Raw genomic sequence first — 27,291 nt, forward strand, 5'->3', positions numbered from 1 at the left:
CAGGGTCGCAAGAAGCGTGTGGAAAAACCAAGGCGCAAAATAACTGCCCATGAACTGAGAAAAATCAAGCGTGCAGCTGCCAAGATGCCACTTGCCACCAGTTTGGCCATATTTCAGAGCTGCAACATCACTGGAGTGCCCAAAAGCACAAGGTGTGCAATACTCAGAGACATGGCCAAGGTAAGAAAGGCTGAAAGACGACCACCACTGAACAAGACACACAAGCTGAAACGTCAAGACTGGGCCAAGAAATATCTCAAGACTGATTTTTCTAAGGTTTTATGGACTGCTGAAATGAGAGTGAGTCTTGATGGGCCCGTGGCTGGATTGGTAAAGGGCAGAGAGCTCCAGTCCGACTCAGACGCCAGCAAGGTGGAGGTGGAGTACTGGTTTGGGCTGGTATCATCAAAGATGAGCTTGTGGGGCCTTTTCGGGTTGAGGATGGAGTCAAGCTCAACTCCCAGTCCTACTGCCAGTTTCTGGAAGACACCTTCTTCAAGCAGTGGTACAGGAAGAAGTCTGCATCCTTCAAGAAAAACATGATTTTCATGCAGGACAATGCTCCATCACATGCGTCCAAGTACTCCACAGCGTGGCTGGCAAGAAAGGGTATAAAAGAAGAAAAACTAATGACATGGCCTCCTTGTTCACCTGATCTGAACCCCATTGAGAACCTGTGGTCCATCATCAAATGTGAGATTTACAAGGAGGGAAAACAGTACACCTCTCTGAACAGTGTCTGGGAGGCTGTGGTTGCTGCTGCACGCAATGTTGATGGTGAACAGATCAAAACACTGACAGAATCCATGGATGGCAGGCTTTTGAGTGTCCTTGCAAAGAAAGGTGGCTATATTGGTCACTTATTTGTTTTTGTTTTGTTTTTGAATGTCAGAAATGTATATTTGTGAATGTTCAGATGTTATATTGGTTTCACTGGTAAAAATAAATAATTGAAATGGGTATATATTTGTTTTTTGTTAAGTTGCCTAATAATTATGCACAGTAATAGTCACCTGCACACACAGATATCCCACTAAAATAGCTAAAACTAAAAACTACTTCCAAAAATATTCAGCTTTGATATTAATGAGTTTTTTGGGTTCATTGAGAACATGGTTGTTGTTCAATAATAAAATTAATCCTCAATAATACAACTTGCCTAATAATTCTGCACTCCCTGTACATGTAAGCATTTTTTTGAATGAAATTGATTCATTCAGGTTGTTTCGATTAGCTGTGATTGGCGACAGCTCATATGGCACAGATGGCCCGTGATTGGCCCAGTCTGTACCAAGTGATCACTGTGACCAATCACAGCTAGAAACAAAGTTGTACACCAGGGCTCGACAAATCCCGGTCGCCAGGGCGACTAGAAATAGCGTCCTGGCGACTTGGCTTGGAAGGTGGGCAAAAAAAATAAAAATTTTGTTCCATAGGACCGGCGCTCCGTGGACTAGGCCGAAGACGCGGCCTCGCCTAAAACATCCTGCCCGCAGCTCACCGCGATCCTGGCATCTGCTGCTCGTGGCCTTTTCCCAGGATCGCTGCGGGCAGGATGTTTTAGGTGAGGCCGCGGCTTCGGCCTAGGATCGCGGCGGACTAGGCCCCCACCTCCCCCACCGCTTGATTGCAGGGGGCCCTGTGATGTCCGGTAATTGAGGCCGCGGCTTTGCGGCCTTGTGAAGTCCCCAGCTCTTCCTTGTGTGAGCTGGCACCATCTGGCGGTGGCCGTTGGTATTACAAGTTATGCATTACAAGTTAAACAGCAATTCTAATGTCATTTTTCACTATTTTCACTGCAATCTTCTTCCCTCTAATTAGAACCCCCAAACATTATATATATTTTTTATCCCAACACCATAGAGAATAAAATGGCGATCGTTGCAATACTTTCTGTCACGCCGTATTTGCGCAGTGGTCTTACAAGCGCACTTTTTTGGGGAAAAAAAGACACTTAATTAAAAAATAAGACAACAATAAAGTTATCCCCATTTTTTTTTTTTTTATATATTCTGAAAGATAATGTTACGCCAAGTAAATTCATACCCAACATGTCACACTTCAAAATTGCGTCCGCTCATGGAATGCCGACAAACTTTTACCCTTTAAAATCTTCATAGGCGACGTTTAAAAAAAAAAAAAAAAAAAAACAGGTTGAATGTTTTGAGTTACAGAGGAGGTATAGGGCTAGAATTATTGCTCTCGCTCTACCAATCGCGGCGATACCTCACATGTGTGGTTTGAACACCGTTTACATATGCGGGCACTGCTCACGTATACGTTCGCTTCTGCGGGACGGGGGTGCGTTTTCTGGCTCTTAACTTTTCTAGCTGGCTCCTACATTCCAAGCAAATTTGTCAAACCCTGTTGTACACAATATAGTTTGAAAGTAAGCCAGCCATTGTTTACAACTGTCATGTGACCTGCTGTGAATGGTTACAGCGGTCACATGGTACCGGCAGCAGGCTGATACAGTCCGTCATCGGCTGTGTCTGGTGGACAGTGCCGGATAGCGCCACTGGCAGACCAGCAGCCGCGGAATCCGGGAGGACATATGACATCCACCAGGATCAATCAGGCCGATACCAGCATCGTTCCCCCATAGGCAGGGCAGGAACCCGTTAAAGGGGGTACCCTTAATACGGCGATAGTGTTAGCATTAAGTGCAAGAATGGTTGGGTCCACCTTGGGGCAGACCATTTTTGTGTTAAATTCTTGATTCACAGGATACAAAGCTTCAAAATTATTAGGCGGGAAGTTTGGCCAATCATTTATAAGGCAAAACTTGCATGATCCACAATGGGAAACCGCTTTCCAAAGTCTTCATCTTTGGGCACTTGAGTAGGTGGAAATTGTGCAGCACCAGGCACATTCATTTAGAGATTAGAACTCAGACATGCTCAATGAATCCACAATAATTAGAATATGGTGAGAGGATAAGTTCTTTAAATAGTGGGAAGAGAGAATTGAACACCCCTGTGGAAAATACTCATCCCCTCTGGTTTGTGCTGCAGCGGTGAGTCAGACAATTCTGATGTTTGAGTTATAATCAAGGGTAGGTGAGGCACAAGTTTACCTGCAGTTGATAGCCCTTTTCATTCAAGATGTGGGGATAACTTATGAAATAGGTCAGACAGAATTGCTGTGAACTCAGCCTAGGTCAAAAAGGTTGCAGCATGCCTGTCCAAGGGAGCCTGAGATTTGGGGGTGGAGTGGTGTCAGTGTTAGACTGTACGCTGGAATCAGGGAACCACTAGCAACTGTAAAAACACTTGAAGTTTCCTCTGGACCTGTGGTGGACTCACTGCTGTCTATCCTACGTGTTCTGGCTCCCAAGCTCCTGTAGTCCTCCATTGCCAACTGAGGGTATTGCGCACATGGTCCTCACTGAATGGATGTGGCTTAAGGGTGTTTACCGTGTCTGGTATAAAGGAGTTGCAATAACTCAGGCGTCGAGTTCCAATGGCTGGCTAGATGGATGGATGCAGTTGAGCAACAAACTAGCGATGTGGAAAATGATCAGTTTGCATTGACATCAGAAAATGGTAACTGGAAGTGCGCAGCTAAGAGTCTTCAGCACTACATCAAAAGCTGGAAAGAAACTTCGAGTTTGGAGGTTGAAAATAAATCCAAAAATTTGAAAATGTGAACGTCATAACCACATACCAATTATTCTGAACAGTGAGACAGTACAAGGAGGAAAAAGGATTTTTTTCTGTCCCAGTCAAAGGAAGAAGTTAATTCTGGGGAAAACTTCTCTGAAAGGCAAAAGGCATTTCGCACCTAAGGACACTAGCAAAACAATGGATACTCCCTGAGGGCTATAAAGGGACATCAGGGGTTAAGACCCCAGGTTTTTGCCAGTGTCCAATCGCCTAAAAAGGTAGAGGCATGAAATCCATGGTCTATGAAATGTGTCCTGTGCCTTATGGTGTACAATAAAGATAATATATAGACAGCTTGCAGAATTATATTCTCTCAAAAGTTTTATTTGTAAAATGTCTCACGTGAGAAGAAACCTTTTCCTACCAGGCCACTGCAGGCTCAGTTGGCTAAACCCCAAACCCCATAAGCCCTTGCCACTTTTCTGAAGAGGCAAGCCAACATCTGTCATATTGCACATATATGTGGGCTTGTTAGTTTGAGAACCTACCTGCTCTTCCTCAGTGAATGGAACAAGTGCCAATGGTAGTAGGGGGTCCTCTTTCAAAATAGGCTGAAACTCTTTGTCCATGAGATCTGAAGGGACCTGCAACACACATACTGACAAGTAAATGCCTGGCTTTTATAAAAACTGAACAAGAAAAAATTACTGACTTTACATTTCTTCATGTTTCTGGTGCTTTAGAATGAAAGCTGATAAAATAATTAGTCACTGTGGGAAACAAGAGTATCGGTAATTGTTCTTTCTGATCCTTTAAATCAGGGGTGCCCAACCAGTGGCCCGCGGAGTCCTCCAATGTGGCCCGCGACCTCCTGCTCTGGGATAGAATACTGTTATTAAAGGTCAGTTTATTACTAAAATCACACGGTATATATGGGCATCTGTGTTCTGCAGTGGTTAATGGGCTGCTTTCAAACAAATCCACAAATGCAGAGCAGTGCTGGTGTGGGTTGTCTGCACAGAGCCATAGACTTCGGTTATTACCGTACCTGCGAGTTTGGTAAGTTTTCTGAAAGTGCACCAAACCTGCAGAATATAATAGAAGTCTATTGCAAAGTGCAGAAAAGCCAAAAGTACACTGCGTTGCACCCGTGGTGCGAGTAAACCACAGCGCATCAATGTGAAAGCAGCCATGGGCCCCTTTAACATGCTCAGTCCAACCCAATTGGACCCTCCATTCACCTCTAAGGAGTGGCAGATGTAAACAGACTTGTGTCCTACTTCCAATCCAATACGGCTGTGTCTGCAGAGCCGTCACGGGCCTGCCATCCGCCCGTTTGGCTCATTGTGGCCCTCGCGCTTCAAAAGGTTGGGCACCCCTGCTTTAAATTATGATTTATAGCATTATCATACTGTGAATAATTTAGGGGGGTGATTTATTTTTATTTTTTTAAATGATGCATTCATATTTTCACGGTTGCCATAAGCAAAACCTATGAGAGATCCTATTGTTTTCAGGAATTTTTTAAGATATAGGAAAAAAGGAGGGAATATAAAGAAATGATACAAAAATTACATTAGAGTATTATATAGAACATGTAGTATACCACAGCAAAACCACATAATGCATTCTTTCATAGGAATACAAACAGGCATGTAGAAGCACTTCACATAAAGCATATGCATATAAATAATGATCTTCACTTTCAGGCAGCAAAATCAGAAGTGTTTTTGTTTAAAAAGGTCAGAGAAGGTGCTCTTATCTCAACTAAAACAATTGCCAACAAAATTCTAAAAATGATATGATTGGGGCTCATGTGTAGCAATGCAGAGGAATCTACCTTTATAGGGTTTGAAAGTAAACATTTCCTGAAAGACAAATATAAAATGGCATCCCACTACAAGATGCTAGTTGCCTGGCTTTTTACACCGACCTGAAAATGACTTAAAATCACTTAAACAGTAACAATCATGTTTCCTCTGGGGGGATCTACATTATATACAAGGGGCATTTAAGTCAAACCGGGACTTTAAATGTTACAGGTATAAAAAGGGTAGCTAGCATGGCGGCACTACACACAAAATATAAGTGTGTCCTATTACTGATCGGCGGCACACATCACACGGGCCAGTAAGAGACCATAAATCAAGATGGCAGACAACAGTGTTAGTGGCGTGCATGGAACAGCGTGTGGTGATGACGTTTCTTGTAAACAAAGGTTTAAAACCCACAGATATCTACAGAAGACATCAAGCACAGTACAGGGATGAGATGCTCAGCCGCAGCAAGACATTTGAATTGTGTAAACGTTTCAACGATGGGCATACGCCAGTCATTGACGATCCCAGCCGTGGTGGTTCACAGCCCACAGCAAATCATACTTGTGAACATTCAGCGCATAGAACACCTGATCCTGGATAATCCATTCATAACCTGTCGTGAAATCGCACAAGAGACTAATCTTTCTGATGAAGTGAAACAGGCTGCCATAGGATGGTTCAGGCATACTCACAAATCATTCTATGCCAAAGCATTCCAGGCATTAAATGCTGGGATAAGTAAATAAATGTAGCAGTGGAGTATGTTGAAAAATAAATGCAGTTTCCACTCCTTGAAATTTGTTATTTTATTCTCTGAACTCAAAAGGATATAAAAACAGATTATAAACTTTGTTTCAGAGTCCTACCTATTGCTGATCTGCAGAATTTTTTTTTCTGTTGCAGAGGATGCCTAAAATCCAAATTGTATCTTAGTGCAAACTTCTTGGAAATCAGTAAGCCAAAATCACACAAACAAGAATTGACATTTATGGGGGACTTCTGTACAGCAATGGTATATGGATCCTGACCAGGTTACCATATTGCACTGAATTTTACAGAAAATGACAGCGCTGCTGCTTGAAAAGAAAAGATTATTTTTAATATACAATTTCAATAGGGCTTGTGTAACAATTGTAAATGCCACATTTGAATTTGCCATTTTTTGGTCAAAAGTTGTAACCCTTTAAATACTTGAAATCAGATAGCAAAGACAGGTAGGCAACTGGCAATTGCAGAATGAGCAGCCGCAAGTGCAGCCAACATGTAACTCTAGGAAAGCATTCCTTCTATGAATTCCTCTAGACAAAAGTGCTGATATTTTAGAATTAAACTCAAGCACCGCCTGCTGGTGAAATCTGGTTTTGTAGGGAAAAAAATTAAATGTAGTTTTGTCCCAATTACTGTTTCTGTCTTTGGGCAGGTCAAGTCAGCAAGAAATGTAGATTTATTAACCACAAAAAGATAAAGCATTTTTTTTTTAAGATAATTAGTTTACCTTATTTTCCTTTACATAAAGTGCAAGCATCTCTTCCCGGCCGTACCGATAATCTGCAAGTTTGTACTTTGGCAATGCTGGGGAGAGTGGTGGGGAAATAACAGAACCCCCGCTGGACAGAGCCCTCAGCCTGCAATAAAGCAAAACACAGAATTCGAATGAAACTGCCTTGTAAGGTTTGGTTAGCTACTATGCTAATAAGGAAAATACTTAAAAGTATGTTTTTTTTTTAATTATTTTTCCATCATACTTACCTAGGTGGATGCATCGGCCTGATGCTAAATCTGTCCACTGACGCCTGTGCATTGAGAACCAAGCCAGCAAACATCACCGATGGCTTGGTTCTCTTAGCTCCCCGAGCAGAGAGCAGCCTTTTGCTCTAACCCCCCCGTGCTCACTGGAGTGCTGAGCTGTGGAGGGGCGGGGCGGGGAGCGGCCAACCCAGGCTCTCAGCGGCTCGCTGAGAGGCTGAGACAGGCATCAGTCTGGCGGATACAGATTTTGTCATGATGACTTGGTGCCTGGACCGATTCCGGTGATGTCAGCAGAGAGCGCAGTCCAGACCACTTAGGCACTTTAGCATTAAAAAAAAGTGCCTGTAAAGCGCCTGAAAGAAGCCGCATCTGCAATCCCAATGTGAAAGCCAGAGCGCTGTGTTGGCAGGGCATCAAAAAAAGTCCTGCAGGCAGCTTCTTTGCAGCGCTTTAGGAGCATTGAATACACCACTCCTAAAGCGCCCCTTCCCATTGAGGCGCTTTTTTTTTAACGCCAAAGCGACTGAAAAACGCTCCAGTGTGAAAAAGGTCTTAGCGGAGCTTTACCAGCATTTTTCGGGCGTTGGCAGTGTGAAAGGGCTCTGAAAGCACTTGGTTTTTCACATTGGGATTGCAGATGCAGCTTTTCAGGCGCTTTTTTTATGCTCAAGCACCTGAAAAACTTCCCAGTGTGAAAGGGGTCTAAAATATAAGCAGCTTTTTAACTACTTCAATACAGGGCACTTCCCCCCCTTCCTGCCCAAGCCAATTTTCAGCGCGGTCACTTTATAAATGACAATTGAGTGGTCATGCTACACTGCACCCAAACATTTTTATCATTTTGTTCCCACAAATAGAGCTTTCTTTTGGTGGCATTTGATCACTTCTGCGTTTTTTTTGCGCTATAAATAAAAAGAATTGAAAAAAAAAGTCAGTTTGTTATAAAATTGTTATTTACAAAGTTTTCTCCTTTACCGACGGGCACTGATAAGGTGGCACCAATGAGGTGGCACTGATAGATGGCACCGATTGGCATCCCTAGTGGTCATAGGTGGGCATCACTGATAATCAGGCAGACCCCCCCCCCCATCAGGAGAGCAACAGATGGGCTCTCCTCTACTCACATCTGTCAGATACATGGCTTTTCCTGTTTACACTGATCAGCAGTGATTGCATACAGCTGATCACACGGTAAAGAGCCACTGTCAGACTCTTCACCTAGATTGGAGTAGCGCATGTCAGACCGACACACCACGATCACCGCGCTCCCCCGCTGACTCGCAATCGCAGCTTGTCCTGCTGGACGTCATATGACATTCAGTCAGGGTAACTGAACAACTTTGCGCACATCATATTGCTATATGGCGGGCGGGAAGTGGTTACGTTATACTTTATAAACATGCAAGAAAATATAACATAGGTGTTAACCCCATTATGGCAACAAAAGTGGAAAAACACTTTAAGGCCAGCAGCAGCTGGTACATCTGAACATGATACTTCTTGTGCACTGCAGAATACCTAAAAGTCAGAGTGCTTTAAAATGGAACTTGCACTAAAACACTAGATTCACCTAAGTGGCAGCATCCTGTTACAAAATGTCAAACTGATATAATAAAGCAATGCATAAAAACATTGGGGGAATAAAAAATTTTTCCTAAATCTCTATTGATTTTTTTCCTCTCTCATATACAAAATATACATTTCACATTTTCATAAAAAATAAAAAATAAAATCACATTAATACAAACATTCCATTACATACTTCACATCTTATTTTCATTTAACCTCTTTCTTATCCCTTTCTTCCATTGATGTAGTTCCATCCCACTTCCGTGCCCCCCTACCCTGTCCAATTTGCCCATATTTTCTTATACTTTTCCCCATTTCCTCTATTGTAATATGTCTCTTTATACAATGACAAATTATTGTTTATCAAGTTTTTCCATTGCGCCACCGAGGGGGCTTCCATTTTTTTTGCCAATTTAACACTATGGCCTTTCTTGCGTAAAAGAGCAGCAAACCCACCTGTATTCTTTCTATAGGGGGCCATAGTTTCCTCTACTAGTCCTAACAGGCAGGTCCCTGCCTCTAGGTCAAGTTGAACTAACGTCACTTCATTGATTACTCTCAAGACCTCCCTCCAAAACCACCTTATCTTTGGGCAGGTCCAGAAAATATGTATAAAGTTCCCTGGAATGCCTCACCAAACTGTTCTTGGAGGATGTTTTTGTACCATTCTTTATTGATGTCTGTTCTTAGGCAAAATTGTCAGTGAGCCCACCCTTGGCTGAGGGCCAACCCCACATGAATGGATTTAGTCTGCTTTGCAGTTGGCATGACACAGAACTGATGGTAGCACTGACCCTTTCTTTTCAGGACAAGGTTTTTTCCGAATGCTCCAACTGGAAAGTGGATCAGAGAAAAATTACTTTAGACTAGTCTTGAGCAGTCCAATCCCTATACCCTTTACAAGATGATGGCGATGTCCCTTATGTTTTTCCTGGAGAGAAGAAGTGGCCTATTTTCTGCCCTACTTGACACCAGGCCATCCTCCAAAAGTCTGCCTACCATTCCTGAGCAAGCTCTGCACTGTTGGTGCCCCGAACCCACAGGGCGCTTGCTGATCTTTCTTGGGCACCCTGAAGTCTTGACAAATGCAGTGGAATTTTTTTTATGGAATTAAAGGTCATTTTCATGGCAAAGAGGGACTTTGCAATATGATCACTCTTCACAACTTTCTGGAGTATATGCAAATTGCCATCATAAAAACTGAGGCAGCAGACTTTGAGAAAAATGTATATTTGTGTCATTCTCAAAACTTTTGGCAACAGCTGTATTGTAACGGTACTGGTTTGTCATGCTGTAAAGTGCTGCGCAACGGTTGGTGCTATAGAAATACTGTATAATAAGCGAACACCACAGATATATGTGCTTTGCTCAGATTCCATGATGGAGGTTCCCAACCATTTTAATTGGAGGTCCATTACAGAATCTTCTCATGAGATCCAGGGAAAGCAGAGGATCCATAAACCAGCAAGCATGCACTACTGTACAATAAGGGGGCAACTTATTGTGACATTTGGGATCCTGAGCTTTTCCCAAGATCCATCATTGAAGACCAGAAATATCAGCAACAGATAGTGGCTAGACCCCCATGACAATTGTTTTTTGTGTGTAGTGAAAGCCAAAACTAGTTCCACACTGTTTAAAGCTTGACATAAACTTTTATTGTACAGGCAGATAATGCACATAGATATCAAGATGTCCTAATCTTAATATTTTGTTTGCATGGTGCACAAAAAAAAAAAGCCTTCAGCCAATCAATCACTGAGCAGCTTGAACCAATTTTTGGTAGTTCGCTGTATACATTAGGAACGTGCAAAGTCTGGGATATGCAGGGATGCCTGCGAAACAGGGGAATCTGGAACTAGCTTAGCTGTCGGTAACCATTTAATAAATGGAGGATTTTTATGCTTTTCTTTCAAATGCTGGCAACTAAACATAGCCTATATTTTAGTGCAAGGTCCAGGCACATGGAGGTATATGCGCCAAATGTCTAAGGCTACTTTACCAGGCAAGGGAACCCCACAAGTGTGCTTTAAAATGGCCTTACAGATCATGGACAAAAATCTGAAAAGAACTACAAACCAGATGCACATTGTCCTACCAAAAAGATTAGTAGTTCATTAAACTTCCACAATCCTTAGTCATAGCATTTGACCTTTATTTTTAAAGACAGTCAGTCAGTCTAACTGAACATCATGCCAATAAGCAGCAGCAACAAAGTATAATTACTTTAGTTTGTGAGAAACCCCTCTTCTGTGTGTCTAAATTGAGTTCACTTCATAAAAGCAGGTTTTACTTCCCCAATTTCCGGATTAAGAATGGCCTTGCACGCTCTGTGCGGGGCTGAACGAGAGAAATCTATCAGTTTATCCATCTACACAAAATAGTGTGCATGGGGGAATCTCTCACTGCAGGCTACTATATTCTGACAGCCAGCACCCAGCGGCTGTCAGAATACTCAAACAGTGGCTCCAGTCACTGTTTGGTCAACAGTTTTCCACCTTGTCCTTCAAATTTTCAGATCAAAAGGACATTAGGCACTAGTGTGGTGCCACTATGGCCACCCATGGCTCGAATTTCAGCCACTTCATCTGGAACCTGCCATTTTGCTGTTAATGACAGTGGCACTTTAAGTAGGATGTTGGGCATGGCTTTTCAAAAAAGCCAAGGAAGTTAAGACCCTAATGGAGAGGAATTAATATCAGGAGAGCTTGCACACAGGGTTTTCTAGCCAACATATAATAGCAGGCAGTACCTTATATGCACGCCATTAAGTTTTAAAACATTAAAAATGGTTGGAAGTTTCACTTTATTAGGTTTTACGTATGTGAACATGACTGCTCCAAACTGTCTAAAGAAAGGGACAGTTCAAGGTCCTTCAGGCTTTAGGGGAGCCGGACATTACCCAGTGGGGGTAAACCATGCCCGATCTTTGGTACAGCATTAGGGGGAGAAACGAGCGTCAGTGGAAAGAATGGTGCCCCATCATTTGCGTCAGTGGAAGGAATGGTGACCCATTGTTGTCAGTGGCAGAAAGTATGCCTCAAGAATTGGAAAAAGGCAAGCAAATGGCCACAGTTTGGAGACCACTGCTCTAGCTCATTCCAGAACAGGAGCATGAATACTGCACACACATACAGATGTTTACACTGTGGGGCCAGATGTGTCATCCTACACTGTTGCTATTAAATCAGGTATTTTTTTTATTAAACCGTTTTTGTCAGTACAATAACAAGCATACAAAAAGATATTAGTAGGAACATTTTCTGATAAAATACACTGCTGATATTGAGCATATGTCAATCTAGCAGGGGAAATAATTTGCTTTGTATACAGTGTTATCTATTAAGTTTGTGCAACTACCTGGAACAGCCAATATACACTTACCTGCCACTTTATAGTTACACCTTGCTAGTACCAGGTTGGACCCCCTTTTGCCTTCAGAACTGCCTTCATTCTTTGTGGCATAGATTCAACAAGGTGTTGGAAACATTCCTCAGATTTTGGTCCATAGTGACATGATAGCATGTAGTTGCAGCAGATTTGTTGGCTGCACATCCATGATGCAAATTTCCCATTCCACCACATGCCAAAAGGTGCTCTATTAGATTGAGATCTGGTGACTGGAGGCCATTGGAGTACAGTGAACTCATTGTCATGTTAAAGAATTCAGTTTGAGATGATTTGAGCTGTGACATGGTGCATTATGTTGCTGGAAGTAACCATCAGAAGATGGGCACACTGTAGTCAAAGGGATGGACATGGTCAGCTACAATACTCAGGTAAGCTGTGGCCTTTAAACAACGCTCAATAGGTACCAAGGTTCGAAAGAAAATATCCTCCACACCATTGCACCTGCAGCATGCACTGTTGATACAAGGCAGGATGGATCCATGCTTCCACCAAATGATCCAACCATCTGAATGTCACAGCTTAAAATCGTGACTCAGAGCAGACAACGTTTTTCCAATCTTCGATTGTCCAATTTTGGGGAGCCTGAGTGAATTGTAGCCCAAGTTTCCTGTTCTTAGCTGATAGGAGTGGCATCCGGTGTGGTATTCTGCTGCTGTAGCCCATCTGCATCAAGGTTCGATGTGTTGTGCATTCAGAGATGGTATTCTGCATACCTTGGTTGTAACGAGTGGCTATTTGAGTTACTGTTGCCTATCATCTCAAACCAGTCTGCCCACTCTCTTCTGACCTCTGACATCAAGGCATTTTCATCCACACAACTGCCGCTCAATGGATATTTTCTATTTTTCTGACCATTCTCTGTAAACCCTAGAGATGGTTGTGCATTAAAATCCCAGTAGATCAGCATTTTTTTTAAGTACTCAGACCAGCACGTCTGGTACAAACAACCATGCCACGTTCAAAGTCACTTAAATCCCCTTTCTTCTTCATTCAGATGCTCGGTTTGAACTTCAGCAATTCGTCTTCACCATGTCTCGATGCCTAAATGCATTGAGTTGCATGCCATGCAGAACCAGAAAAATAAAATTGTGTAACAGTAGGTTTTATGACCAGGAATTACCTAAAATTATAATATAAACACATGGCTCCTTAATGACTGGTATTAAAATACTGCTGTTCTGTGACATAGTTATGTAATGCCAATAAAAACAGTGAATCAGAAAGTATTTGTAATAGCAAGACTTTAAGAAAGTACAGAACACCACGTATAACTGGCTAAAGCCAGTACAGGAGCCCATAAAACCTCAGACACAATAACACAGAGTGTGAGAAAATCCAAGCAAGGCCCACCAGTGTTTGAAGTGAATATGTGCTTTGTTCAAGCAGGGCAAAGCCACAGCTTAACTTTAATGGTGCCCGTCGCAGCAGCCTACAATTGTCTTCCCTTTGCTCCCTCAGCCCACTTGCAGGTATGGGAAGCATGCAAATTGCTTCACTTCTTCCCACATGACAGTGCTGGTGTATGGCTGCCAAAGCACCCAGCTGAATCACATGGAGGAGGCGAGTTTTCTTTGCCCTGTGTAAGGTCCAAGCTGTGACTTGTAATACTACCCAGGGGCTAATTCTTCACTTCTATCAGCCAAACGAAGAAACAGGATACAAAAGGGTGGGCAAGTATAAGCTACTGTTGGGACCCCCACTAACTGTTTGCCCTGCATGGGAAAAGTACAATGGTGAGTCTAATTACCATGCTAAGCACTAATGGTGCTGGTTTGAGAACTGCCATCATAATTGTTATACAGTATACTGTGTAATGCATTAGTATATTTACACACACTTACCACTCAGGGCCAAAGTTCAGAGTCTCAGCTGTCATAATGCCTTTTATTTCTTTGTGTTTTAATAAAGGAGATGAAAACCTGGCAAAATAAAAAGGAGGGATCAGGGTGAGCAGATCTGTATCACATTACGAAAAAATAAAAATTACTAGTAATGACATGATAATATAAAAACAAACAAACAATCTCGTGTTTATTACTGCCCCAGCTGTAAGTGTAAAAAACTTTGGTGATATATATAAAAACAAAATATATATATATATATATATATATATAAAAACACAAACACACACCCCAAAACCAAAGAGACGGTTTCAGAAATTACTGGGGTTATGACAGCCATCTGCTTGCTGCCTTAACCCCGGTATTCTACATCAAAATACCGAATTACAATGACAGCAGTTTGCGGAAAGTGGTTATTCATTAGGCTCAATGTACACAGGACATTTTAAAATCTCTCCTGAACAATTTAACTTAACAGCTAGTAACCGATGTGAGTGAAAGCGGTCACTTCCAGGTGCCCACAATGTGAATAAAGGCGCAGGCGGAGAGTGGGGAAAAGGAGCAACGCTCTGGGCGGCCGCATCGCTGGACCGTGGAGCAGGTAAGTGTTCGTTTAGTAAAAGTCAGCAGCTACACTTTTAGTAGCTGCTGACTTTTAACAAACATAAAAAGGCTGGAACTCTGCTTTAAAATCGCCTGTAAACAAAATGCGTCTAAAAGAGAGTTACTGCTCTTACAAGCTGTTACAGGCATTTGGCGTTTCAAATGCCTCTGAACATCCGTCCTGGACGCATTTTTTTACCTTCAACTGCCTAGAAACTACTATAAAACTACCCTGTGTACATGTACTGATAAGATGACAGAGGAGAGTTCAGGACCACTTGGAGAAAAAAAAAAACACCCAACTGCTCCTAAACATCTGTTTACTAGCAGCAGTGTACATGAAGCCTTAAAGCAATATTAAAGTCTCGTTTAACCACTTAACCCCCAGATCATATTGCTGGTCAAAGACCAGAGCACTTTTTGCGATTCGGCACTGCGTCGCTTTAACTGACAATTGCGCGGTCGTGCAACGTGGCTCCCAAACAAAATTGGCGTCCGTTTATTCATTGGTTTGCGCAAAAGTTATAGCGTTTACAAAATAGGGGATAGTTTTATGGCATTTTTATTTTTTATTTAATAGTAATGGCAGCGATCATCGATTTTTATCAGTACTGCGACATTTTGGTGGACACTTCAGACACTTGACAAATTTTTGGGACCATTGGCATTTTTATAGCGATCAGTGCTATAAATATGCATTGGATTACTATAAAAATGCCACTGGCAGTGAAGGGGTTAACACTAGGGGGCGGGGAAGGGGGTTAAGTTTGTGACCTGGGTGTGTACTAACTGTAGGGGGGGTGGTCTCACTAGGGGAAATGACTGCACGCGCCCCTAGTGGCCGCTTTGAGATGCCGACGTATAGCTACGGGCTCTCGCGCAGGGGAGCCGAACTGCCGCCGTATAACTGCGGCGGCTGGTCGGCAAGTAGTCTTTTTTTAAATAACATGTTATACTTGCCCGCTCTGCAGTGGTTTTACACAGAGCAGCCCAGATCCTTCTCTTCTTGGGTGTGCACGCCAGACCCACAGCTGTGTCCATTTACACATGAAGCCACAGCTCAGCCCCGAACCTTCCATCTCCTGATTGGCTCACCAGGCTGCCGTTGCCAATGGCTCCCTCTGCTGTGTGCAACAGAGCCCTGCATAGCACCCACGCTCTGCCGATCATGGGTGCAATGCTTTGCAGGCTCCCAACAAAAGAAAAAAAAAAATGCACTTTTACCCACAAACTGATGTGCATTTAATATTTTTTTTTGAAAAGGTGAACGTATCCTTTAAGACAGTCGGGTATTTCAGGAGTAGCCTGGGCACAAATACACAGCACAATGTAAAGGGAAAAAATATGTGCGCTACCCAAAAACAAAAATAAGTAACAAAGAATGAAGCCTGAAGGGGAGTGAAGCAGCTACACAGGAATGTGACAAAACTCAGACAAATGTGGATGGTAATGTAGCGTGACGTTGTGAGCCAAAAGGCAATGGCTGTATACACCTAATGGGGTGTGACCATATATTGTGACACAAAGGATGTAATGGCAAAAATTGCACTACAACAAAATGTGAAATTAAAATCAATAAAGTGAACAATAAACAATGTAGTGTCCATAAACGATAAAACGATAAAAATGTCATGAGATGGTGAGGAACTTCCCAACAAATCTTCAAATATGAGGTGGAATACATATGCGCTTACCGCAACTGTTGGACCGAAATGTCGTACGACAGTGGATCGATCGAGCTTGGAATGTCCCACAGAGATGTCACCGGATATCCAGAAGGAAATGGAGTCTACCTCCTAGGTAGTCAGATGTCAACCCAGGAAAGGGCAGGAAGACCAGATGTTCATCGGCCACCGACTACTCCAATACTGAAGATCCTAGTAAACCGTGGGTATGGCAATCATAAAAGATCCTCCAAGCATCCAAACACGATTTGGTTCAGGTAAGTGAGAACCCTGGCATGGGTATGTATATCTGCCCTTTCCTGGGTTGACGACATCTGACTACCTAGGAGGTAGACTCCATTTCCTTCTGGACTTCCGGTGACATCTCTGTGGGACATTCCAAGCTCGATCGATCCACTGTCGTACGAGATTTCGGTCCAACAGTTGCGGTAGGCGCATATGTATTCCACCTCATATTTGAAGATTTCTGTTGGGAAGTTCCTCACCATCTCAAGACATCTTCATTGTTTTATTGTTTATGGACACTACATTACATTGTTTTTTATATTGTTCACTTTATTGATTTTAAATTTTACATTTTGTTGTGGTGCAATTTTTGCCATTACATCCTTTGTGTCACAATATATGGTCACACCCCATTAGGTGTATACAGCCATTGCAGTTTGGCTCACACGTAGCGCTACAAATACACAGCAGACGATTTAGAGTCAGAATCAAAGCCTTTGAGATGGTGCACCAGAATCACTTCATACATCCTTCTCTCGTGAATTTCCCAACCAAATTTTCAAAAAAAAAAAGGAGGAGTGCATTGGTACCAGAGCAATCCAGGCATAATCAATCATACTGAATGTGAGTGTAGGAGGATCGGGAGCCATGGTGGAAAAAGGTTTGTGTTCCAGGACCTGGAAATTAAATCCCCAATTTCAGTGAACTAAGCCATCTAGGAAGTTCCCAAGAAACTGTCTCCAAAAGCATGTGAAGATCTTTTCAGACAATACAACTGCAGTAGCCTTTGTGAGCCGACAACGAGGTACAAGATGCTCCTTGTTGCTGGAAATAAGGCAAAAGATTCAGTCACTATTATAGCACAGCCTTATTTTCTCCCCAGTGTTTATGTAATGTCCTGCTAATTTATCAATTCTCTCTTTTTCCTGTATCTCTCAGGTGTGTTTTCACGGTGAGTAGATAGAGATAGATAGATATATATATATCTCTATCTATCTATCTATGTGTGTATAACACACACACACACACACACACACACACACACACACACACACACACACATATAGATAGACACAAATTCTACACATAATGAAAAATGGGCAATCTGAATATTTGTTATGTTGCTGCCCCCTGCTGCTAATATTTGTACACTGCAGGTACTTACAATACACCAAACACTAAGCGCTGACATTAAAACGCATGTGAACCCCCAACAATGAATGTATTTGCTCCCTTTTGGGTTTCCTTTTATACCATTGATATACCTGCAAAAACAGTAGATTGTCAGATTCAGAGATGTCCTTTGTTGTCTGTACACTTCTTGTGTTATTTTTAAAGCATCTTGAACTACACAAGGATTAGACATTATGTGGTAGAGATCTGGCAATGGAGTGGAGTAGTTTTGTAGAAGACAGACACTGGGCAGGGCCTATTCCACTCCACAAAAATGTTTTTTTCTTACAGACCAAACAAGTATTTTTCTGTATTTGCAGGGTTTTTTAAAGGGATAAAACATAAAACGTGCATGTTTTGCACCTTCTCATTGGCCAATTATGAGGGGCATCTTCGCTTATCTACAAGCTGACACATAAAAAATCCCCCAACAATATATAAAAAAACTATTTTTCCTCAGTTTAGGCCGATGCATATATTTTTGGTAAAAAAAAAAAAAAAAGCCTTTATTGGTTGGTTTACAAAAGTTATAGTGTCTACAAAATAGGGGATAGTTTTATGGCATTTTTATATGTTTTTTTTTTTTTTTTTTACTAGTAATGGCGACGATCTGCGATTTGTATCATGACTGCTACATTATGGCGGACACATCGGACACTTTTGAAGCCATTTTGGAAAAATTGTCATTGATACAGCAATCAGGAGTGATTCTGTGTGGGGGGTGGGCTGTGTGTGACACGACACTGATCACCGCTCCTGATTACAGAGAGCGGTGATCAGATGTCCTGTCACTAGGAAGAATGGGGAAATGTTTTGTTTACATTAGCATCTCCCCATTCTTCCTCTCCGTGAGACGATCGCAGGTATCCCAGCGGACATAGAGTCCAGTCAAGTACCCACAACAGGTTATTTTTCAAGATTTCCCTCACATAAAACAGCTGTAATTACAAAGGCAGGGAAACTGATCAAACCTGTGCAAAATAATGGAAAAAACATGACCTGTTGGGGGTACTTGAAGAATTGATAGGAGAAATTGCCTTTAAGAATAGGATAAACTTTCTCAGTTTAAAAGATAAAAAAATGAATAGGTTAAAGTGGATGTAAACCCTCCATACACCCAGTGAAGTGAACCGCCTCAGATGATGCACAGTAATGAACCAAATGTAACTACATAGGTTTTACATTTATATCTGCTGTCTTCACATTTATATACAGTTTAGAAAGTTCAGATCGTGATAGGAGATTTTCTCTCCCTGTTGAACAGAGTGAGATGTCTGGGCATACAGCCAAGATAGCTAAAATTGCTGATTGGAGAAAAGACATACACCCTCTCTCTACATAGGCAGAGACTCTCAGGAGGTGTTTTGTAACAGGGCCAGGTCCCTGCCAATCTATTTTAGCAACCTCGCCGGACAGAAATGTCAGGCTGCTTTTATCTGAGGTGTCTGAGAATTTGTCAGGAATTATCAGGCTGATAACAGAGGAAGAGAGCTACAGGACATAGCTTTTTGAAGAGAGATAACAAAACACTGCAGATCTATGTGCCCATCTTAAATTTCATGAATCGGGTTTACATCCACTTTAAACTTAAAAATAAACGTCACTTATTAACTCTCTTTTGGTCTGGGTATTATACCATCAAAAGCAATGCTGCAGCGGATCCTTGTAGTTCCACAGACCAGCAGACAAGCATGCCTGTTGCTTGCATTTCCACAGATCACCTGCAAAGCGCATGTTACTTGTAGTTCTAGACATCAGGTTAAGGTCCCACCGTAAGGGCTGCATTGGACTGGAAGCTACAGGCGTTGCTGCATCTTACTTGCTGATTTTTACAGCTAGCTCCATGACCAGTTCCTATCCAGTGTGTCTAACAACCTCTCTATTCTAGCTGTGCTCAGACCAACATTAGTTTTCCCAAGTAACAGTATTCCCAACCTCAGGCCATAGTTCCTGTATTCTCTGGTTCCAGGGAACCTAGTGATACTTGCAACATTCCTGTGACCCCAGGGCTCTCAAAGACCCTCGCCTGTGCTCAAAGCACCCCAGTTCTCCAGAGACTCTCATTCTAATATTTGTGGGATCCCAGCACCTCAGTGTTCCACATTCTCTCACTCCTGTGTTCTCGCAATGTTAGCTCACACCAGTGCTGAGCACCCCAAAGAGACAGGACTCTCATTCCTGTAATCTCAGCACCCCAGTGCATCTAGAGACTCCCACTCTGATCAGAGCAACCCAATGTTTCCAGTGACTCATTCCTGTGATACCAGCACATCCGTGCTTCAGATATTCCCACTCCTATGATCTCACTACCCATGTGCTCCAAATATGCTCACTCCTGTCCTTTCACAGACTGTCTCCTGTGACTTCAGCATTCCCTTGCATCCTGCACCCTGTAATCTTTGCTCAGTTACTGAAATTTCCTATTGATATTGTGCTACACTCTGGTTCCTTCCTTGGTCATCTGCAGTCTACATGGGTGTTTCCAAGGGCCATGGCCTGGGAGATGTTCCCTTGAAGGCTCTGCTCATGATGAGGAGTGCATTGGTCTTTTTTTGGGGCTTGCACCTCTGCAAAACAAGCAGACAGTACAGAGAGTCCTACATTCAGGGCACACCAACAGTGACCTATAGAAAGCTGGAGGGGTCATTCAAGAACTTTGACTTGTTTTTTGTAGAACCAAAATGCATTGAGATTCTGTAGAACCGTTTCAAAATATGTGTGACGAACCCACCGCAGCTTTACTTCAATTCACTTAATATAGCCACAGAACATTTCCCTAGTAGTGGGGGAAGCTGAGGGAACTTTAGTCCTAAACCTGACTCTACACCAACCCCATATGTACAAATGTAATGCAATGTATTTTGCTTGCATGCTAGTGCAGCTATGTGCAAAGCCAAAATTATTTTTAGATTGCGATTCTTTTGGGCAATGTATATAACAAATGAAGGCGGCCATTGAAAGCCAGTTGCTGAAAATGAGGGTTCTGGAGGCCTGGCACAAATTCTGGATTTCCCAGTATAAGCACCATGGGGGGAAGGTATTGGTGATATTGAAGAGTATCGGAATGCATCCCTAGCAACCAACAGCTTGCTGCCAAGGGTGGGGTGGTCACTAAGGGCTTTCAGCGGGTGGAAAGGTGATCCATCACCAAATCTTTGCCGTGCCATTGGAGTCCTCCAATTCTATGGCCACCCACCGTTTCGCATGAGCATGGCAATGCTGGTCCACTAGCCTGGCAAGATATGCTGCTCTGTTATAGGCCCGCACATCTGGGAGACCAACTCCTCCCGAGACTTCGGAAGATGAAAAGTTGAAGCTTGGAATTGGGCTTTAAAACAAAAAGGGAAATTTAATAAAATTGGAGCAGCTGTTGGTGGCAACCAGCTTCTAGCTTTCGCAACAAGCTGACATTAGAAGTGGATTGGTTACTATGCACAGCTGCACCATACTTGGTCTGCTCCAGTATTAGTAAAAGTCCCCTAGTGTGTGCCATTAATTACGTGTATGCGCTGTCATTTTCATATTTTTAGAATAGAAACTAAATGATGCAAAGCTGCAAATCTCACTGAGCCTACTGCCTAACATTAACCGACAGTTCTTATTCCACCAAACTAGGAGGAGCCAAGTGGATATTATGGATTTAAAGGCAACAAATGCATCATCTTCTGCTTCCAATGTGCAGTAACAGCTTACCAGAATACTGTGCAATGTAATGGGCAGGATACATTACATCAAATAGTCAAGAAATACCTACCCATAAAAGCTAAAGGCCCCTTTCACACTGGGCGGTTTGCAGGCGCTTTGACACTGGAGCGGACCGCTCCAAAAGTCCTGCTAGCCGCATCTTTGAAGCGGTGAAGGAGCGGTGTGTTTACTGCTCCTTCCTATTGATAGCAATGGGAAACTGCGGCTATACTACTGGCAATGCGCCTCTGCGGTATTAACCCATTTTCGGCCGCTAGTGGTGCGGTTTTACCCCCCCTGCGAGCTAGCGGCAATTCCAACGGTAAATTGCCACTAAAAATAGCACCGCACCCCCCCAATGTGAAAGGGGCCTTAAGCTCCATGTACACAGGATGTTGTTCAACCTCTCCTGACCGATTTAACTTGACAGCTAGAAACCGGTACAGTATGAAGCCAATTTAGCACAATTACAAATTCAGTCAAGTTTTTCCAGTTTTAGACATGCCAATGTTTAGTTACGTTTCCATTTTGTAGCTAACACAAACATGAAGTACAAATTACTCAATATTGAATCCAATTAATGCCAACTATCACAGAAAAGTGATTTGCCCATTTAGGCCAAAGCAGTACAATTTTTTTTTTATTAAATCCTGCACCACGTCGCTCTCTTTCCCGAAACCACAGACAAAAGGGACTTCATAGATATGTGGCACTTTGTGTTGGTCCATCACATAAAATACATGTTATTGGTTGTAACATGACAAAATGTGAACAAGTTTAAGGGGTATGAATGAATAACTTATTCAAGGCACTGTAACTCCATTTTAAAAAACACTGCTTTAACCACTTGCCGACCGCTGTACGCACTTTTACGTCGGCAGAATGGAACGGACAGGCAAATGGGCGCCACTGCCGCAAGCTTCGTGACCGTGCCCACGGACCCACGGACTGGTATTACGGAGCTGCAGAACGGAGGGAGGCCTGTGTAAACAAGACATCTCCCTGTTCTGCGTAGTAACAGGACACTGATCATCTGCGCCCTGCCCCCACACGGTTAGAATCACTCCCTAGGACACACTTAACCCCTTCCCTGCCTGTGTCATTTACACAGTAATCAGTGCATTTTTATAACAATGGTCCCGAAATAGCGTCAAAAGTGTCCAATGTTTCCACCATGTCGCAGTAAAAAAAAAGCCGATTGCCGTCATTACTAGTAAAATGATATATTTATATATTTTAATAAAAATGCCATAAAACTATCCCCCATTTTTTTTTTTTTGGGCCAAAAATATGTAGAATACGTATTGGCCTAAACTGAGGAAACTTGGGGGGGATATTTATTATGAATAAAAAAGGATAATTGCGCTAAACCCAAATGTGCACTTATATTTAAAACATGTGACCAAGTGCATGTGCTAGACCACTGAATTTATATTTTGAGATATAAATAATTCCATGGAGTCAGGGGGCCGTGATCGCCTGTCCCTGCTGAGCAATAATGTATATGAACCCAGTGATCAGTAACACAAATGATTATGAAACCGTAACTACAATAATTGTTGAAAAGGAAAACAACAAAAAAGATGGTGATATATAAAGTCCATAGAATCCAAAAATAAAAATTTAGAAAGTAAGTGATAAGTCCATATGGCAAATGAAGACACCCGTGAAGATTCCAGGAATGCTGTAATTAGGCACCAAACGTGAATCCACCACCAATCATGCAGCTGCTTACCAGAAATCAGGGTCCTGCCGGACCACTATCAACATATCTCTCAACCCAAGATCTTTAAGGCAGTAGTAAATCCTCCACTTGCACTAGATTCAATCAGTGTTTTGTCTATCACACAAGCCCGTCTAGGGTGGGACTTTTCTAGAGCCGAACACAGACCTACAGCTCCTGTTTGTTCCATGACACACGTCAGGAGAGGAGATACCTGCTGTGTGTGATCGAGGCAATGCCATGCTCTGTCTTGTTGTCTTCTATATCCATCGTTGAGTACGGATTGGTTCTAGTGCAAGTGGAGGATTTACTACTGCCTTAAAGATCTTGGGTTGAGAGATATGTTGATAGTGGTCCGGTGATCTGACGTGCTGGTTCCATGTATCATGGAAGTTCCAGCGCATGCGCGAACTGATGCGCTGAGCTGGTTCCAGCCATCGGGAAAGTTCCGTCAAGCACTGCGCAGGTGCAAACTTGCTGACGGAAATCCCCGAACGGCGGCCGGCATCCAGGGCGACGTGGACTTAGAGGAAAGTGGCCAGTCGGCCTCACGTCCTCGCTTCGCTCGGACGGCTCGCTTCGCTCGCTCGGCCTCCTGGCTCTTTTTTTAACATCCTCCAATCCACGGGGATGTTAAGGAAAGAGCCTGGCTGCCGGGCGAGGTTCGGGGATTTCCGTCAGAAAGTTTGCGCCTGCGCAGTGAGTGGAGGAACTTCCCCCATAGGGGAACATTCAGGACAAGTCACCGGCAGGACCCTGATTTCTGGTAAGCAGCTGCATGATTGGTGGTGGATTCACGTTTGGTGCCCAATTACAGCATTCCTGGAATCTTCACGGGTGTCTTCATTTGCCATATGGACTTATCACTTACTTTCTAAATTTTTATTTTTGGATTCTATGGACTTTATATATCACCATCTTTTTTGTTGTTTTCCTTTTCAACAATTATTGTAGTTACGGTTTCATAATCATTTGTGTTACTGATCACTGGGTTCATATACATTATTGCTCAGCAGGGACAGGCGATCACGGCCCCCTGACTCCATGGAATTATTTATATCTCAAAATATAAATTCAGTGGTCTAGCACATGCACTTGGTCACATGTTTTAAATATAATTGCACATTTGGGTTTAGCGCAATTATCCTTTTTTATTCGTTATTTACTTTGTTTATACACAATCTAATTGCTGCTTATTAATCCTAATCTTTCACCCTAGAGCAGTTGTTCCCAATTTTTTCCTTTATTATCGGGATATTTATTATAGCAAAAAGTAAAAAATATATAGTTTTTATCCAAAATTTTCACTATTTTTGTGAGTAACAAAAAATTATAACCGCAGAGGTGGATCAAATACCACCAAAAGAAAGCTCTATTTGTGGGGGGAAAAAATAATGTTAATTTTGTAACATCGCACGACCGCGCAATTGTCAGTTAAAGTGATGCAGTGCCAAATCGCAAAAAGTGCTCATGTCATTTGGCAGCCAAATCCTCTGAGGCTGAAGTGGTTAAACAGTTGAATGTAGTAATAAAGAGGACCTCTTAACCACTAAGACTGGACTGTTACAGCTCTCTTCCACTGCAGGCCATTTTTTAGATTTCAGCACTGTCACACTTTCAATGACATTTACTTGGTCATGCAACACTGTATGCAAATACATTTTATAGATGTTTGGTAACAGAATGGGGTTAAAAAAACTAACATAAGTACAAAAAGAGCAAATAATCGCTACTGTAAGGGGTTAATTTTTTACTGTGGGACAGTGAAAGTAATATTTACAGTAGCAATTTGCTCTTTTTGTACTATAAAGGGCAAATTTTTAATTTTTTTAACCCCATTATGTTACTGTCCGATTAATCGATTATGAAAATGGTAATCGATTAATTTCATAATCGATTAGTTGTTTTGGCCCTACATGAGATCGTGAAAAAAATTCACCGATCTCATGCTTACTAGCCGCAATCGCAGCTTAGTTTACTTCTGGGAACCTGGGCGTGCCGTCATCACATCGTGCCCGGGTGCCTCCGGTCATAGAGATGACTAGTGACACATTACTGTGCGTTTGCACCCTTCTCCCCGCCACTGTGGGACCATTCACAAAGCGCAGCGGGACTCGAGCATGTGCAGGAGGATACATTTGTTACAAAAGCTGAACTTATCCTTTACAGTCTATGTGATTTGGTTCAGGAAATTAGTCACTCCAAAACCAAACAAAACTTTGAACTACGTTTGTCAAACATTCACTCAGTCAACACATGTATAGAGAATTTTTGAACAAGTATTCGTATGACTGCTCGAAAATCTACTCATTGACTTGCATGAAATCCTGTCAGAACATTTGTTATATGGCAGTTTTTAAGTCTCTGTTATCAGCACTGAACTTAAGGTAAGAAACTGAATGCCTAGCAGGCAGCCCCCACTATTGCTTTGACACGGAAAGAATACAATTCAATAAAATCTAGTAATCTCCCAAACGATAACACTACAACAATGGGGGGATGTAAAGATTAAGAGTGAAGGACAGAAGTACTAGTAATCAACGATCTAACTTTCAGCCCAGGTGCACACTGGGCTGCGGGAGTGAAGCCGTGCGAGTTCAGCTGAACTCGCACGATTTCACTCCCGCTGGCAGTCCCGATTTCGGCCGCGATTTAAGAGACATCTGTGCAGGTTTCTGCACAGATGTCAATGTAAATCGCGGCCCGAAATCGCAAAAAGTAGTACAGGAACTACTTTTTGAAATCGGTGCAGCACCGCAGATGCGGCGTCGCACCGATTAGGGCGGTGTCATTGCCGGCAAATGCCGCCGATTTGACATGTGAAATCGCATCTCAAATCGTACCAAATCATACCCAGTGTGAACCTGGGCTCAGACACATTTCTAGCCTTTCATCTTCTTAGATGCCATTTTTTGCTGTGCAAAGAAAAAACAAATGTGTATGTATTTGTATTTACTACAAAATGAAAATAGATGAGAATATGTCTCAGAGGAGCTTACAAATTGAGGAAAGCAAAAGTGACTGGAGTGTCTTATAGTAACAGATGAGAAAATGGGCTGAGCGGGTGGATCAAGAGGATTTTATCTGCTGACAAATTACATTTCCATAAGATTATCTGACCATGCTTGAAAAGTGATCTAACATAATTAAACATTTTTAGAAATCAGAAGAATACACTCTAAAAAAAACTGAGTAACTTACATTAAAAAAAAATCAATAAAAAAAAATTCCCTCAAGATTTGCGTCAAAAAGGCTAACAGGCATTTTATATACCTAGCGTAACTTCCTGGAGCTTTTGCGCACCTAAACAGCCACATACAAGTGAATAGAAAGAAGTACATGGCCATGCTCTTGTAAAAACACAAGCTTCTTTGCATGCCCTAACACGTTGTCAAATGAATGGGCTGCCAACACATCAAAAAATAAAAATTGGACAAGCACCATTTTTTGCAATGCAGCACTCAACAATGCATGAAAGTGTGCTATTATGCAATGTGGTGCACAGCAGTGACGATGCACTGTGTATTCCCTCAGGGTGTTGGGGTGTCATTAACCACTTAAAGCAGAGCTCCACCCTAAAGTGGAACTCAAACTGATCGGATCTATCCCCCCCCTCCGGTGTCACACTTGACACCTTTCAGGGGGAGGGGGGTGCAGATACCTGTCTAAAGACAGGTATTTGCACCCACTTCCGGCCACAGTCTGCGGGCAGGACGTCACCTCCCGTCCCTCCACCCCCCCGGTGTGTTCTGGGAACACTAGGCTCCCAGAGCACAGCATGAGCCAATCAGCAGGCGCAGCGCGACTCGCGCATGCGCGGTAGGGAACCGGGCAGTGAAGCCGGAGCGCTTCACTTCCTGGTTCCCTCACCGAGGATGGCTGGGGGCAGCAGTGACGAGCGATCGCTCGTCCTCTGCTGCGGACGGCGCTGGACTACAGGACAGGCAAGTGTGCCGATATTAAAAGTCAGCAGCTGCAGTATTTGTAGCTGCTGGCTTATTTTATTTTTTTCAGCGGACATCCGTTTTAAAGACCAAGCCTGTTTTTCAGACTGTGTTTACAAGTTTAAAACAACAGGTATTGTACTAGAAAATTACTTAGAAAAAAACCCAATATATAATATTTGGGGGTTCTAACACCGTAGAGAAAAAAATGGCGGTCATTGCAATACTTTTTGTCACACCGTATTTGCGCGGCGGTCTT

At 42.6% G+C, this 27,291-nt stretch overlaps 1 protein-coding gene across 2 annotated transcripts in view; it reads right to left on the reverse strand.

Moving 5' to 3' along the window:
* GIGYF2 (GRB10 interacting GYF protein 2) overlaps positions 1–27,291 on the reverse strand; it is a 183,988-nt gene that overhangs the window by 147,678 nt on the left and 9,019 nt on the right. For both annotated transcript variants that reach the window (XM_040348946.1, XM_040348947.1), the window contains exons 2-4: positions 13,996–14,073; positions 6,921–7,050; positions 4,154–4,249 (exon numbers count right to left, since the gene is read on the reverse strand). In XM_040348946.1, coding sequence (XP_040204880.1) covers positions 4,154–4,249; positions 6,921–7,050; positions 13,996–14,030 — 261 coding nt within the window. In that variant the 5' untranslated portion in view covers positions 14,031–14,073. The remainder of the gene's footprint in view (positions 1–4,153; positions 4,250–6,920; positions 7,051–13,995; positions 14,074–27,291) is intronic.

Source organism: Rana temporaria, chromosome 4, assembly GCF_905171775.1.
Source record: "Rana temporaria chromosome 4, aRanTem1.1, whole genome shotgun sequence".
In the NCBI taxonomy this organism is placed as follows: Eukaryota; Metazoa; Chordata; class Amphibia; order Anura; family Ranidae; genus Rana; species Rana temporaria.